Raw genomic sequence first — 16,228 nt, 5'->3', positions numbered from 1 at the left:
AAAAAAGTTGGTGGCATCTAACAGGTTGGTGGTGTCAGTGAAAATGAGGTAGGATCAGAGGCTAAAATAGGGAAAGAACAAAAGTTAAAAATTACTTAGACAAGTTACATGTTTTCAAGTCACCAGGGCCTGATGAAATGCATCCTAGAATACTCAAGGAGCTGACTAAGGCGGTATCTGAGCCATTAGTGATTATCTTTGAAAAGTCATGGAAGACAGGAGAGATTCCAGAAGATTGGAAATGGGCAAATACAGTGACAATCTAAAAAAAAGGGAATAAAGACAACCTGGGAAATTACAGAGCAGTCATCTTAACTTCAGTACCTGGAAAGATAATGGAGCAAATAATAAAGCAATCTATTTGCAAACATCTAGAAGATGATAAGTAACAGTCAGCATGGATTTGTCAAGAACAAATCATGTCAAACCAACCTGATAGCTTTCTTTGACAGGGTAACATATACCATTAGACGTACTATATCTTGACTTTAGTAAAGCTTTTGATACTGTCTCACATGACCTTCTCATAAACAAACTAGGGAAATACAACCTAGATGGAGGTGGGTACACAACTGGTTGGAAACCGCACCCAGAGAGTGGTTATCAGTGGTTCACAGTCATGCTGGAAGGGTATAACGAGTGGGGTCCTGCAGGGATTGGTTCTGAGTCCAGTTCTGTTCACTATCTTCATCAATGATTTAGAAAATGGCACAGAGAGCACACTTATAAAGTTTGTGACAATACCAAGTTGGGAGGGGTTGAAAGTGCTTTGGAGGACAGGAATCTAATTCAAAATGATCTGGACAAACTGGAGAAATGGTCTGAAGTAAATAGGATGGAATTCAATAAGGACAAGTGCGAAGTACTACACTTCCTTGGGTCTCTGGGCCCTGCTCCCGGGGCGGCTCTATAAACTACGGCGCCCCGCTCCCAGGGGCGGCTCTATAAATTACGGTGCCCCAAGCAGGGCACCGCGCTGCGTCGCCCTTCCCCGGTCCCGCGGCCGGGGCAGAAGTGTCTGCGGCAGGTGTGGTGGTCCCGCGGCTCCGGTGGAGCATCCGCAGGCATGCCTGCGGGAGCTCCCTCCGAGCCGCGGGACCAGCGCACCCGCCGCAGTCATGCCTGCAGGAGCTCAAGCGGAGCCACGGGAAGAGGGGACCCGCCGCAGTCATGCCTGTGGCAGGTCCGCTCGTCCTGGGCTCCGGTGGACCTCCCGCAGGCATGACTGCGGAAGGTCCGCCGGAGCCAAATGCCGCCCTGCTCCGACAACGCCGCCCCACGCGCCTGCTTGGCGCGCTGGGCTCTGGAGCCGGCCCTGCCTGCTCCCCACACCATTCTATGTCACGGTACATGGGTAACTGTGGGTGAGGGTGGCTCACAGTCACTACTGGTGGGCAGTAGGCTGGATGACTAGGGGGAGTGGGTGGAGGGGGCTGAGCTAGGGTGGGAGGAAAGAGAGATTAGAAATGAGCAGCGATAGGGCTAGAGGGGCTTGGGAATGAGAGGAGAAAAGAACAGAGAGTGGAGTAGACTGAAAACATGGAAAAAGGAAGAGATCACAGTAAAGAGAAAAGAAATGGAGAAAATGGAAGGAAATGAGTGAGGAGTAAAGAGAGTAACACACCCACAAGAGGAGAAAATAATAGATCTCACGAAGGTGAGGAGGAAAGCCAGTGCCACACAGCTAGGGTCCATCCCAGAAAATTAGTAAAGCAGGACGTCCAAAGATTACAACAGGGCTCCCGTGACATCTGAGTATGTCTCTCTCATGCCATAGGGTAGAACAGGGTCTCAAATTCAAATGACCACAAGGGCCACATGAGGGTTAGTTCATTGGCCCGAGGGCCGCATCACTGACACACACCCCCCTCGCTGCCCCCAGCCCTGCCCCCACTCCACACCTTCCATGAGGCCCCGCCTCCTCCCATCCCTTCCCTGCCCCCATTCCAACCCCTTCCCTGAAGTCCCCACCCCAACTCCGCCCCCTCACTGCCCCCAGAGGGTGCATGAGGGGTGTGGAGGGGGCTCAGGGCAGGGAGTTGAGGTGCAGCAGGGGGTTGGGGTGCAGGTAGGGGGCTCAGGGTGCAAAAGGGGTGTGGGATGCAGCAGGGGGCTCGGGGCAGAGAGTTGGGGTGCAACAGGGGGTTGCAGTGCAGGCAGGGGGCTCAGGGCATGGGGTTGGGGTGTGGGGTGCAGTAGGGGGCTCAGGGCAGGGAGTTGGGGTTAAGGAGGGCTTCGGGGTCTGGGGTGGCAGCGGCGCACACGGGGCCAGGGCAGGTTGCCGGCTCTGGCCTCGGCTCCGCTCTGCGAAGTAGCTGGAACCATGTCCCTGTAGCCCCTGGGGGAGGGAGGACGCAGGGCTCCGCGCGCTGCTTGCCGCGCCTCCAGGTACCTCCCCCGAAGCTCCCATTGGCCGCAGTTCCCCATTCCCGGCCAATGGGAGCTAAAGGGGGGTGATGCCTGGAAGTCAGAGCAACACACAGAGGGAGCCATCTGCTTTCCCCACCCCCACCCCCGGCCGCAGGGACATGATGCCAGCTGCTTCAGGGAGCGGTGCAGGGCTCGAGGGGGGCAATCCTGCAGCTGTAGTTTGCCCACCCCTGGCCTGGCGGTAGGCCGGGGGACACTTGGCAGGCTGCAGGAAATAGCCCTGCGGGCCACGTGTTTGAGACCCCTGGGGTAGATGGTGCTAAAGGTAATAGGTAATAATTGGAGATATACCAATCTCCTAGAACTGGAAGGGATCTTGAAAGGTCATTAAGTCCAGCCCCCTGCCTTCACTAGCAGGACCAATTTTTGCCCCAGATCCCTAAGTGGCCCCCTCAAGGATTGAACTCACAACCCTGGGTTTAGCAGGCCAATGCTCAAACCACTGAGCTATCCCTTCCCTGTGCAATAGAGACTGTAAACCGTACCAGAGACAGACCAGTGCCCCTGCCAGGAATGCTAACCCTGAAAGGCAGCCGTGCAGAAAAGCTAGCAATGACCAGAGAGACAAGGGTCTGCAGCATTTCCTTCTTAAACCCCTATTTTCAGATAGTCAAAGCTTTCTGAATTTTTAATTTTTCAGGCTGAGATTTTCCAGGTGGGGTCTCTTCCAAAATATTGGGGGAAGGGGGGGCATTTTTATTTTTGGAAAGTGAGGGAGGAGGAGAATTTTCAGCAAAACCAGTTTATTTTTGTGTATATGGAAAGTAAAAAAATCCACTTTCTCCATTATAAAAAACAATCTGATTTTTTTTCAAAACTTGCTCCAACTGCAATTTGGCAGCTCCTCACCCTCACTAAGGAGAAGCGACTATGAGTGATAACTGATTTTTATGTGAGTGAGTCATCATGAGCCTATGAAACTCTCACCCAGAGCCTGTGTAGTACATTTGGAAAGAGATTTTCTAACTAAATTTCTACAGCTTACAGCAAAGTGAAACTGCACAGTGCATGCCTAATTTAGTTGCATAGTGAAAAATTCAGTGAATAGAAGCAGTGAATGAGGCAGGGCTCCCCAGGTTGGAAACAAAATACTGGGTGAGATTCATAAATATGCTTTGCACTCTTCCAGCAACCCAAAGCAGACAGAACACCGGATTAACTGACTGCTCCAGTGAATCAGTGCGAGATACTAGACTGCATTTTTGAGGGTAGCCCTGATTTTCCTCTCATTTACATTGGTGTAAAGCATAACATTGATGTAACTACACAGTGAGGAATCAGGCTTGGTACCATAATCCATATGCACTTCAGGGCAGAGTTAAGGCTATCTATGCAACCTAACTTTATTATTATATGCCACTACTGAGTGCTTACAGACTAGATCCTGCAAATAGACCAGTGGTTCCCAAACTTTAACAACCTGTGAACCCCTTTCACTAAAATGTCAAGTCTCGCGAACCCCCTCCTAAAAATGTATATTTCCAGGGATTTTCTCCTTTACCCGAGTATAAATTATAAGAGCAGTGATCTTGGAAATATAAAATTTGTTTTTATGACATGATTATTACACACTATTATTAATTATTACTTATCATTACAGTATTTTTATTACATTATGAAAATGGCAACACTCTTCCAAGATCTCACTTTCATAGTTTGTATCACTTTGAATAAGTCTGTTATAAGACAAGGCTCCTATGTTTCATCAAGAACAGCATGAAGGTATTTAAGAAGCCAACTCAAAGAGTTCCTCCTACACAAGCATTTAGATCTTGAGCAGTCCAGGCAAACAACGCACGTTACAACAAAGCTTAAACTTGTTCTTCATAATAATTTAAAAAACAATACTAGCTGCCTATTTAATTTTAAAACCAGCAAAAAATATCCACCATCCTTTCCATTTCTTATAGGGAGTCTTGAAGTTTAAATCTCCTCAGTGTTATAGATATGCTTGCTTTGATCTGCTTAGCTCTTGGAAGTCCAGGGGTTCCGGGCTGCTGGCCTGTGCTGCCCGGGTCCCTAGGGACAACTCTGTCCGCCATTAGGGAATTTTTTCCTGAGAACCCCCTGTAACATTTTGCAAACCCCAGTTTGGGAACCACTGAAATAGACCCATGTGGACAGAGCTCAGCAACCACATACAGTCCCACTTACTTCTATAGGATTCTAGCTAGACACATGGCTGCACCTGAATGAGATGAACTGCAGGATTGGGCCTTAGTCTGCAACGTCTGCATAGTTTTTTGGATGGAATGTTTATAGAATAGTATTCAAATCAAACGGGGGAGGTAGGAGAGATTTGCTTGCCTCTGCTTGAGTTTATCCACATCTCTGTATGGATCTGATCCAAAGCTAACTAAAGCCAAGAGGAGCCTTTCCACTGATTTCAATGGGCTTTGGATTAGACCCTGTATTTCTAATCCAACTCAGAGATCACTTTATTAGTTATTAATATTGCTGGAGCACCTAGGAACCCCAGTCATGGACCAGCACCCCAGTGTGCTAGGCACTGTACAAACACAGAACAAGAAGACAGTCCCTGCCCTAAAGAGCCTACAACCTAAGTAGTGGACAAGAGTTACCAAGTGGGTACAGACAGAATGGCAGGTGCAGGAGTACAAGGAAACAATGGGAAAATATTCTGAATTTCAGAAATAAGATTTCAAAGATGATGTTCAGATTTGCATATTAACATATTCATTGTGTTCCTCATAATAATTGAAATGCACTTCAAATACTTCCGAAAACCTCACAAGTGACCAAAAACTAGCAAACTGTGTATCTGAGTACTAAGACATTAGCTACCAGTGCATGCTTTTTAGTCTAAGCTTCTGCAGACAACAACTGACGAATGCAGATTTGATACTAATGCAAGGCAGGTTGTAGATTTACCTTTTTCTCTGCATCAGTAGCCCTAGATTTCTCCAGTGCAAGTTTCTCCTGCAGACTGCTCTGCAGTTTACTACTCTGGGAGTGCTTCAGCAGCTCTAGTTCAAGTTCTTTGACCTTCTGCTGACTGTTCTCCCATTGTACTGTGAGAGAGGAGCACATTTTGGTTGAGTTGGTTAACTTCAACTGGACTTGTCTCAGTTCAGCTTTGACCTGAGTTTGACAAGGAAAGAAAAGTACAAAATTGAGCACTGACTTCCATGTGCTTCAAGCAAAATGGACTGATGGGAAAAAGGGAGGCAGGGTTACTAGAAAATCCAATATAGTAAAAGATAAACGCAGAATGTTTTGTGCTGAGTCAGCACCAATGCCAGCTACTCCCAGGATCATCAGGAGAGTTGGGTTTTTGTATGCTTTAAAAAATGTCCTTGAAAAAATCAATGAAGAAATACTGGACTCAGGAAGATATTTCAATTAATGCAACAGTCGTTAGAGCCGACATCCAGGTGGAGGAATGCAAACGTGTAAGTCTAGGGCGAGATTTTCAAAAGCACCTCCCAATGCTCACAAGATTCAGCTCTACAGCTCTATTGGGACAGTCACTGATTTTCACATGTTTCCAGGAATCCTGCACTGGGATCCCATGAATGTGGCTCTAAGATGGCAATTCTCAAAGAAGAAATCCCAACTTCTAGTTCCAGGGCTGACCTTTACTCCTCCGTGGCCTGAGACTTAACCTCTCTGCCTCAAGTTCCCCATCTGACAAGTGGAGATAATAGCTATGTAACTTCCTCCCAGGGGAGTTGCGAGGATGAATCAGTGAGCGTTTGAATAGCACATGGAAGAGGTAAAGCTACATCTATTACAGAGCTGGGTCTGGTGCAGGCCACCAACTCCTCTATCACTCTCCAGCTCAGAAGTAAATACTGACCACCTACCAGTCCTCCTCATTTGGGACTTCCTCAGATGATACAGGCTGGACGCTAATTGGGATGTGTAATAGTCCGGCGTTTGGGGCCGTGCCCTCTCAGGGGCCGCCGGGAGCCAGGCCGCCTCACTACACGGCCCAAATCAGTCCTCGGGTTCTGAAGGTCTCGGGGTTCTGCCCCCCAGGCAGGGGCTGAACAGAAGGCACACGGTCACTGCAATGGGCCCGGCCCTCAGTCAGGGTGGGGCAGCAAATGCTAGTTCTAGGCTCAGATCCTTCCTACAGGCTGAGCACCAATAAAGTCAATAAGCCCTGGCCCTCAGTCAGGGCGAGGCGGCAAACCAGTTCTAAGCTCCGGTCCTTGCAGCCAGAGCTGAGCAATCACCAAGTCAGCAAGCCCGAGCCCTAGCTCAGGGCGGGGCAGCACACAAGAGTCCAGGGGGCTCAGGTCCTTCCTGCAGGCTGAGCAACAACACAGTTAATAAGCTAAGCCCAGGCCCTCAGTCAGGGCGGGGCAGCAACACAGCAGTTCTAGGTTCAGCTCCTTGCAGCAGGGCTGAGCACACAGAGTAAATAGCAAGCCCAGGCCCCTCAGTCAAGGCAGGGCAGCAACACAGCAGTTCTAGGCTCAGCTCCTTACAGCAGGAGCTGAGCAGCAATAGTAGTTCAGGGCTCATGTCCTTGCATCAGGAGCTGAGCAGTAGCACCAGTCTCAGGGCTCAGATCCTTGTAGCAGGAGCTGAGCTACAGCAATAGTTCAGGAAGCCCAGGTAAGTGCAGGTTTCTCTGTCTGAACGCTGGTAGGAGGGGGAGTCTGCCACCCGTGAGTGGGGTGGCAGGGGGGACACAGGCCCACCCACTCCACTGTGTCCCAGCCCGGGGCCCTAGCAGCGGCGTGGATCCGCTGCAGTCAGTGGGGATCCTGGCCGCAACACACTGACATGGGCACGTCGGTGCCCTCAGCCGGACAGGGGTCGGCTACCCCCGGGCTACACTCCATCTCCCCCTCCTTGGGTACCTGCTCCTTGCTGGGCTCGGCAGCGGGGTCCCACACCATGGGCTCCTCGGCGTGCTGAAGGCGGTCTAGGTCGGGCTGCTCCTCCGGACTCAGGTCAGGGGGCCGCTCGGGCCGCTCTTCGGGGTACCGGGCTCGGGGCAGACTCGGCCAGTCCACGTCAGGGTACCGGGCTCGGGGCAGGCTCGGTCCGTCCACGTCAGAGTACCTGGCTCGGGGCAGGCTCGGTCCAGCAGGAGCCTGATCAGGAGCGTCTGTCCTCTCCGGCCGCTGGGCTCCAACTGAGTGCTGAGGCCGGGCTTTTATACTTCCTGTCCCGCCCCTGGACTTCCGGGGGGCGGGAACAGGTGGCGGTGGCTCCGCCCACTGAGGTGGCTGTTCCGGCTCCTCTCTCTCAGGGGCCGCCGGGAGCCAGGCCGCCTCACTATACGATGCTACAGACTTTGGGCTAAATTCTGTCTCCTTTATGTTAAGGCAACTTGATGCCACTCTGGCAGTGGAAAAGAGGCCCTAATAATTTACTACCATTTTAAGTTACTGCCAATGCAGTGTAAAGGGCCTTTGCATTCATGAGAATCTGAACCATGAGAAACTGAGCAAAACTTGCATCTCACCTTTTGTCTCTGAAAGAGCTGGGAATGAAACTCCCACATGTCCCCAAACTGGTAAAAATGCCCCTGGGACTCATGGGTACTATAGCAAACATGGTGTATGTAGCCTGGTGGCTCTTTTAATGCCGTGGCACACACCATGCACGTACCTTGGTGCTTTCTTGCTGGAGCAAGATATTATGCTTCTTTAAGTCCAAGTTTTTCTCCCTTTCATATCTCAGCTCTTTCTCAGCCGAGCTGCACAAATTCTGAACTCTGTGGAAATCCTGTCGCAATTGTTGCATTTCCTCCTGATGCTGCTGCAGGAGTCTCTCTCCAGACAAATACTGCATTAATAAGGAAACAGAGGCATGTGAGGAGGGGAAAAATTAGCACAAAAGAAGGATTCTTGGTTGAAAAAAAAAGTCTTGATTAAAAGGGTAGGTGAAGGCAGCAATAAAAAATTAAAAAACTAATACATAGGAAATGTAAAAACAGGGAAGCTGCTATCAATGAGTACTAATCAACAGTTAAGAAATGCAGACAACTGATAAGGGAAGCAAAAGGTATCAATGAAAATTCTGTGGCCAGTCAAATTCAGAAAAATAAGAAGGGATTCTTTAAATATTTCAAGCATAAACAAAATTCTTGCAAAGGTATAGGTCCGATACCAGACAAGGATGGTAAAATTATCAACCATGATGCAGAAAATGCCAAAGTGTTCAATAAATATTTCTGCTCATAGATTCCAAGGCCAGAAGGGACAACTGTGATAATCTAGTCTGACTTCCTGTTCTGTATTCAGAAAGAAGGAGGATGATGTATTCACATCGTATAGTGATAATGAAATACTTGCTATTCCATCAGTAACAAGGGAGGATGTTAAACAGAAACTATTAAATATTTTTAAATCTGCAAGACTGGATATTAAAGGAATTCAGCAAGGAGCATTCTGAACCATTAATGTTGATTTTTAACAAATCTTGTCACGGGGGTGGGGGGGAGTTCCAGAGACTGAAAAAAAGCTAACATTGTGCCAATATTTGAAAAGGATAAATAGGATGACCTGGGTAACTAAAGGCCAGTTAGCCTGGCACCAATCCTTGTCAAAATCATGGAAAGACTGATATGGGATGCAATCAGAAAAGAATTAAAAGATGGTAGCATAATTAATGCCAGTCAACAGATCCGTTATACTGACAGACCTGGACTGCTTGGTAAGGTGGACTCATTTGAACAACATGCATTTGAATACAAACTAATGCAAGATTATACATTAAAGAACAAAGAATGTAGGGCCTCTCACCTTTTGTCTCACCTTACATTTATAAGACTATACCCTGGAAAGTCATGACTCTGAAAATGACTTTGAGGTCGTAGCAAAAACCAACTGAACATGAGCTCCCACTGTGATGCTGCAGCTAAAAGGGTGAACACAATCCTCAAATTCAAAAGCAGGAGAATATCAAGTAGGAGAAGGGTATTACTTCTGTGTACTGCATTAGTGAGACTGTGACGTTACACCCCGTATTCTTTATGGAAATATGTTTATGATATGGATATGGCATAACAGATATATTTTATGCAAGATGGGTCTTGTAAGGTATTGTTGGAAAAGTTATAATTTACTGAATGTGAATATCCAATTTGTATGCCTGTATCATTTCTGTATCTAAAGTTAGGAATATTACATATAAGAATATATGTAATAATTACAGCTGTGTGTCTACTTGGGAAACACCCACTAGGACAACAGGCCATCAGCCTTGATGGGCCATTAGGAAGAAACAATAAGACTTTGAAGATACTCATCTCTCTCCTTCCTGAGAGGTGTCCTGGGATGTTGCTGTGACATTACTAGTCTCTTTAAGATCTTAAGCTTGGTATGTGTGTTTTGTTTCATTTGCTCAGTAATCTGCTCTGTTCTACTTGCTGTCCCTTATAATCACTTCACATTTACCTTTTATAGTTAATAAACTTATTTCTTGTTTACAACATAACCCAGTTTGTGCAATTCATATCTGGGGTGGGGGGCAAGAAGCTGGGCATCTCTCTTTCCACAATGAGGCAGAGGGTGAATTTTCATAAGCTTAAGCTGTGCAGACTTTTCTATACAGCACAAGACAATATTGTTTTGGGTTTACTCCCCAGAGGGGGTGCGCACTTGAGTGCTGGGCAATTTCCTAGCTGAGTCTTCTCATAGAGAGCTGCCGGCAGACTCTGTGTGATTCTACAGCTGGTGCATCCCTACCTGTGCGCGTGCTGCCAGAGGCCGGAGAGCCTGATTCAGCAAAGCAGGGAGAGGGAGCCCAGGCTAGTAGAGCAGGCAGGCTTAGTGAAACCCCAGCACATCAGGTAGCATCCCGGATGCGGGGGGCAGAGGGGTCCAACCCGTCACAGAGATTATTACTAGATGCTGTGTCCCATTCTGTGTCCCCACCTCAAAAAGGCTTTTGTAAATTTTAAAAGGGTTCAGAGAAGAGCTACAGGAATAATTTGAGATCTGAAAAACATGCCTTAATAGTGAGAAACTAAAGAAGCTTGTTCTAGTGAATTTATCCAAGAGAAGGTTAAGCGATGACTCGATCACTACCTATAAACACCTATATGAGGAAAAGATTTCTGATAGCAGATGGCTCTTTAATCTACCAGAAAAATGCATAACAATATCCAATGTTTGAAAGCTGAAGCTAGACAAATTTAGACAAGAGAAAAGACACAAACTTTTAACAGTCAGGGTTACTAACCACTGGAACAACTTACCTAGGGATGAAGTAGATTCTCCATCACTTGAAGTGTTTAAAGCATAAACGATATGCTCTAGTTCAAACAAGAGTTATGGTTTAATGTAGAAATTATTGTCTATGTCCTGGGGTAAGTGGGGCCAGACCAGATGATCATAATGGTTCCTTCTAGCTTTAAATTTATTAATCTATGAAGCTTCATATGGGAAGATGGGAAAGTAAAATTGGTTAATCACTTGTTTTTTTATACACATCTCTACCTCGATATAACGCTGTCCTCGGGAGCCAAAATATCTTACAGCGTTATAGGTGAAACTGCGTTATATTGAACTTGCTTTGATCCACCAGAGTGTGCAGCCCCGCCTCCCTGGAGCACTGCTTTACCATGTTATATCCGAATTCGTGTTATATCGGGTCACATTATATCGGGGTAGAGGTGTATATATTTTACCCAGGTAAATTAATCAGTTCTCCACAGCATGCAATGATGTTGCAATGGCTTGTTGGCTGATAAATACTATTTCACTGTTCAAGTCCACTTTTTATCCAGCTTATGCCCCTACACTGGTTAAGCCACTCGAAATGGAGGAGTGGCACTTACTGTAAGAGGCTCTCATACCTGTTTAATGCTCATGTTTAATGCTGTGTTACATTCAGAGTTCTTGGGTTTGAGAGGCTGGTTCTCTCGGCTCGTCTCAGATTTAATGCTTACAGCCTCTTCTATCTTGCTGTGAAATTCTTCCCTTGTAGCCAGTATGTCTTGTCTTAGCTGGGCATTTTCTTCCAGTAACAGTTGTTTTTCTTCATTGCTCCCCTTCACCTCCTTTTCTAACTCCTTGGTTTTCTTGTTGCTTTCTAATAGCTTGGTACTTGAGGTAAAAATAATAAAAAAAACTTCAGTCAAATTACTCACGATGGGTGAAATTCACCATTGTAAAAGATCAGCAATACGCCTAGGCACCACTGAAGCTCTTAAGCGGCTCACAGGCCTTGTGCTAATAGTTCTACATAGGGTGACTTTCACCCAGAGACTTGCACTGGAAAAACTAAATCTGACACAATTCACTCCTTTAGTTATGTTGGTGCAAGTCTGTGCACGGAGACTCTTATTTCTGTTTCAGAGGGTCCACATGCAGAACTTGTACTTCCTACAAAAAGGTGTGAATTACAACCAATTTCAAAGCAAGTTTGCATAAGCTGAGAAGAGAACCGAAATAAAAGTGTTCCAAAAGGGCCAGAGCAATCTCTCATTTACCCAGGTGTGAATCTGGAGTAACTACACTAAAATCATTCAGTTACTCCAGATTTACACTAGTGTGACAGAGAAGACTCGGGCTCAGCAAAAGCCTGCAGTACAAGCCAGTTGAATATTTGAACTGGCATAGGAGAAAAAAAGGCATCTGCCCATCTCTCATTCATGCACTTTATAAAAATAAGTGCTAAGATTTTCAAAAAACTGAACATTTCTAGGTTAGTCATTGAAGATAAAATGCAGAAAACACAGAGGGTGCGATTAAGATTTACCATAATTGCTCTCTCTCCCCTCCCAGGATTTGGATCTGTTCTTCCAATATTCTTGCTTTAGTCATAAGCTCTTTATATGTCGTTTCACTTGTAAAGTTTTCATCTATTTTCTGTTTCACTACAAGCTGGTTTAACTGTTCACATTCCTGTGAGAGCTTCGAGACCTGCAAAGTCAGAATTGTAAATGTCATAAGACTGATTTTCTATGGTCTCATGGAAATCTTTCATGGGGTATAAGAAAATCTAGTGCAGGGGTCTCAGACATGTGGCCTCAGTGGCGTAGCCAGGTTCTAATAGCAGGAGGAGCAAGCAAACATAAAAAAGGCGCCCCTCTTGGCTCCTCCTCCGGCCACGCTCCCCAGCTCCTCCAGCCACACCTTACCCCCTCACCCCCTTGGCTGGCTCCTCCGGCCACACTGCGGCCATGCTGCGCCCCCCTGGCCACGCCACCCCCATGGCTGTACAGGGAAGCTGGCAGAGGACGGAGGTATGAGGGGAGGTGAAGGGGAGGGATACACGGGGTATGGAGTTTGGGGAGGGGTTACCGGGGATGGGAGTGGGCTGGGGTCCCCGGGGCTCTCTGTGCAGAGGGGGCTGGAGCTGCCCCAGGACTGGGAGAGCCTGAGAGCCTGAGAGGGGCTCGCCGCGTGCAGCACCAGCCCAGGCTCAGCGCTGGCCCTACCCCTTGGGGGGTGGGGGAAGAAGGCAGCGATCCCCGCCAGGCGGAGTCCGAGCGAGCTGCAGCCTGGCTCGCCTGCTCAACCCCGGGGGTGCTGCCCTGCCCAGGGCTGCTGATGGAGCCTGGCTGTGGGCGGGTCGCACTGACAGGCCACGGCGGGAGTGGGGAAGCACTCTCTCCTCCTCGGGGGAGTTTTATTCCAGAGAGCCGCGCCGAGACTCCAGCTGGGAGTGACTGGCCACGGGTCTGCCCGGTGTGGTTGCCATGAGCAGCGCAGAGCCACGGCGTCCGCTCCTCCAGCATGCACGGGCTCTGCCGCTGCCTCTGCTTTGCAGGAACTGTTGGCAGCGCCGGCCGGCAGGCGCCGCTTCTGCGCCGGGCTGCCGCTGCCGCCCCACGGTTCCTCCGGCTGTGTTGTTGGCAGCGCTGGCCGGCAGGCGCTGCTTCCGTGCCTGCTGCTCTGAGGGGAAGCAGCTGCTTCCACTGAACCCTGCTAGCTACGCTACTGCGTGGCCTGCGGGCCGCCATAGGCACCAACTCCACCGGCAATCAAGCTCCCCTCCTCCCCCACACCCCAGCGCGCCGCATCCTCACTCCTCCACCTACCTCCCAGCACTTCCCGCTGCCAACCAGCTGTTTGGCAGAGTTTAGAACTTTCCAGGAGGGAGGGGGGAAGAGCGGAGAAGAGGTGGAGATTTGGAGAAGGGGTTGGAATAGGGGCAAGGACAGGGCAGAATGGGGGCAGGGACTTTGGCGAAGGGGTTGGAATGGGGGCAGGGAAGGGGTGGGGCCACGTGTTTGAGACCCCTGTGATAGATTGTTAGTTAGTGGCACTGGGCACCATCCCCCATTTCCCAGGGGTCTCTCTGTTAGGGGTGCTGGGCACACAGAGGTCCCCCCCATCACCCAGAGGTCTCTCTGTTAGGGGTGTTGGACACCCAGAGGTTCCCCCCTGTTGCCCAGGGGTCTCTCCATTGGAATACTGGACAGTGTCTGTGCCGAATTGGAAATTTTCTGTAACCTTTTTATAATTCCTAGGCGAGCCTCAGTTTCCCTCTCGACTTTGGGCTGTGACTGTGGGGTGGAAAGGGTTATGCAGTGCAGAGGGAAACGGCCCACGGGCCACATGTTTGAGACCTCTGGTGTAGATCACCATCAGTGTTACTGACCACATAAGGAATAGTTACAGATGTTTATATTTTATTAAAACCCCTCTTTGCATTATAGTTTTAAAAAAGTTAATACATTGACTTTTATTAACATACTATATTACTCTTCATTTTTTAAATTTTTGACTATACTTTTGTATTGTTGTATGAAAAAGTTTTAGTGATGCGGCCCTCGGGCCAATGTACTAGTCCTCATGTGGCCCTCGTGGTGATTTGAGTTTGAGATCCCTGGTCTAGTGACTCCAGCTAAAGAAAACCTGTAAATCTGCAATATAAAGTCTAAATTACCCTAATGCCCAATAGTTCTTCAATATTTTGCAATACCGTGCACGGGAAATCAGTGAGCAAGGGAAGCTCTCCCATAAAATCACATTTGGATTTGTACCCTTGTTGCTCATCTACATCTCTAGGTATATTACAAACTTTAAAATACAAAGTAAAGTAATAAAACATCTGCTGATCCACACACTATCTAACAGACTGCAACACACCACAGAATAATATCTGTCTCCCGGCCAATCCCCTGAGCATGATTGCCACCTCTTTCCTAACTACACTCATCCCAAATGCACAAAGAAAACAGATGGACACCCCAGCATTCCCAGAGCATTAACCAATCCAGGCTCTGGATACGTTGGTGCACCACAGGAGTCTTATTACAATGGTGCATCATAGGAGATGTAGTCTAGCCAGGGAACCCTGTCCACAGAGGAGAATAAGGGATTGAGGCATGCAAACTACAACTCCCATGAGGTACTGCAGCAGCACAGATAGACACAGATTAGTGCTGAACTGACCTGAAACAAAACATTCTGATTCAGTTTGACAAATTGAAATGTTTCAAATTTGGGTCAACTGGGCTTGCAGCAAAATATTTTGTTTCAATTTCCCCAAGGGAAAATCAACAAATGATGGTAAAATTGAAATTTAGTTCACTAGGAAGGTCTCTCACAGAGATAGAAGCTTTACAGTTTCACTGTGAGCTAATGAAATTGCACTGGGCAATAACAGAGCGAGCACTTGAGACCATGCAAGAAGATGCAAAGCTAATAGTGGGAGAAGGAGTTGGAGATGAAGGACTCAGAGAACATAAAGGTGCTTAGGAACACAGGAACTGCCGGACTGGATCAGACCCATCGTCCAGCTAACCCAGTCTCCTCTCTTTCACAGGGGCCAGACTCAGATGCTTCAGAGGAAGGTGTAAAACACCTGCTAATCCCCAGGAGTTAGAGATTGGCTTAAATCCTAAAGCATAAAATTTAATCTCTCTTCCCAAATTTGTTGGCATTAACTACAGTAACTGAATATTCTTGTTATCCATGTAATGTCCTGTCCCTTTTTGAAGTGCAAATTGTCAGATTTTGTCAGTGTCAGTCAATGGAACACTGAAAGACTACTGATCTCACTAAATCCTCACCTTTGTTTCCAATAAAGTATTTTCTTGCTGTAATTTCTCATGGGTTACATTAAGGAAATCTCTTTCTTCTGCCGCACCTCGGAGATTCTGGAGCTCATTATAAAGACTCACGAGCTCTGATTTTGAATTATATAATTCCTGGTTAAAAAGAAAAAGGAGTTAGTCAAAGAAGCGTATCACTAATTCTAGGCACAGATTAAATGAGAGTCATTTCTCTGTTTAGATATTTAATAATCTCTTGTATTTAAGGAAAAAGAAAGTTCCAAAGATTGTGAATAGGGCTTTGCATGTTGGTGGTTAACAACCAGGGGCAGCTCTATGTTTTTTCCGCCCCAAGCATGCCTTTGGTGGCGTTTCTACTGGAGGTCTGCCCCGGTCACGCGGATTCAGCAGCGGTTCTGCAGGAGGTCCACCGGTCCCACGTCTTCAGCATACCCACCGCCGAATTACTGCCAAAACTGTGGGACCAGCAGACCTCACAGGCTGCCCCCCTGTGGCTTGCTGCCCCAGGCACGCGCTTGCTGCGCTGGTGCCTGGAGCCGCCCCTGTTAACAAAACATCATTTACTTCGTTTTCCTTTGATTTACAGGATAAAAGATATTGCCCCAACCATCAGGTGCCCATCCTGTGCTCTGACAAAGATTTAAATGAAGTCTCAAATCATTACCCCAGATATAGGTTATACCCATAATAGACTGTTCATTCCATCCAAAGCTAAAGCCTCATGCTCTGACAGTAAATAATATGCTAGGGTTCTGCGGTCAGAGGGTTGTTTTTTTTCATATTGAAGCAGGTTCTCCCGGGTATTTGGGTGACCTGTTCCATGATGCGATCTACTTCTCT

General features: G+C 47.6%; 1 protein-coding gene across 10 annotated transcripts in view; it reads right to left on the bottom strand.

Annotated features, from left to right (window-relative positions):
- CCDC30 (coiled-coil domain containing 30) overlaps window positions 1-16,228 on the bottom strand; it is a 140,407-nt gene that overhangs the window by 26,366 nt on the left and 97,813 nt on the right. For all 10 annotated transcript variants that reach the window (XM_039508921.1, XM_039508924.1, XM_039508923.1 and 7 more), the window contains 5 exons: window positions 15,386-15,523; window positions 12,121-12,284; window positions 11,216-11,465; window positions 8,023-8,199; window positions 5,323-5,532 (listed from right to left, as the gene is read on the bottom strand). In XM_039508921.1, coding sequence (XP_039364855.1) covers window positions 5,323-5,532; window positions 8,023-8,199; window positions 11,216-11,465; window positions 12,121-12,284; window positions 15,386-15,523 — 939 coding nt within the window. The remainder of the gene's footprint in view (window positions 1-5,322; window positions 5,533-8,022; window positions 8,200-11,215; window positions 11,466-12,120; window positions 12,285-15,385; window positions 15,524-16,228) is intronic.

The sequence above is a fragment of the Mauremys reevesii genome, linkage group 21, assembly GCF_016161935.1.
Source record: "Mauremys reevesii isolate NIE-2019 linkage group 21, ASM1616193v1, whole genome shotgun sequence".
Lineage (NCBI taxonomy): Eukaryota > Metazoa > Chordata > Testudines > Geoemydidae > Mauremys > Mauremys reevesii.
Note: the sequence above shows the minus strand (reverse complement) of the source record. Positions and strands in the feature narration are given on the sequence as shown.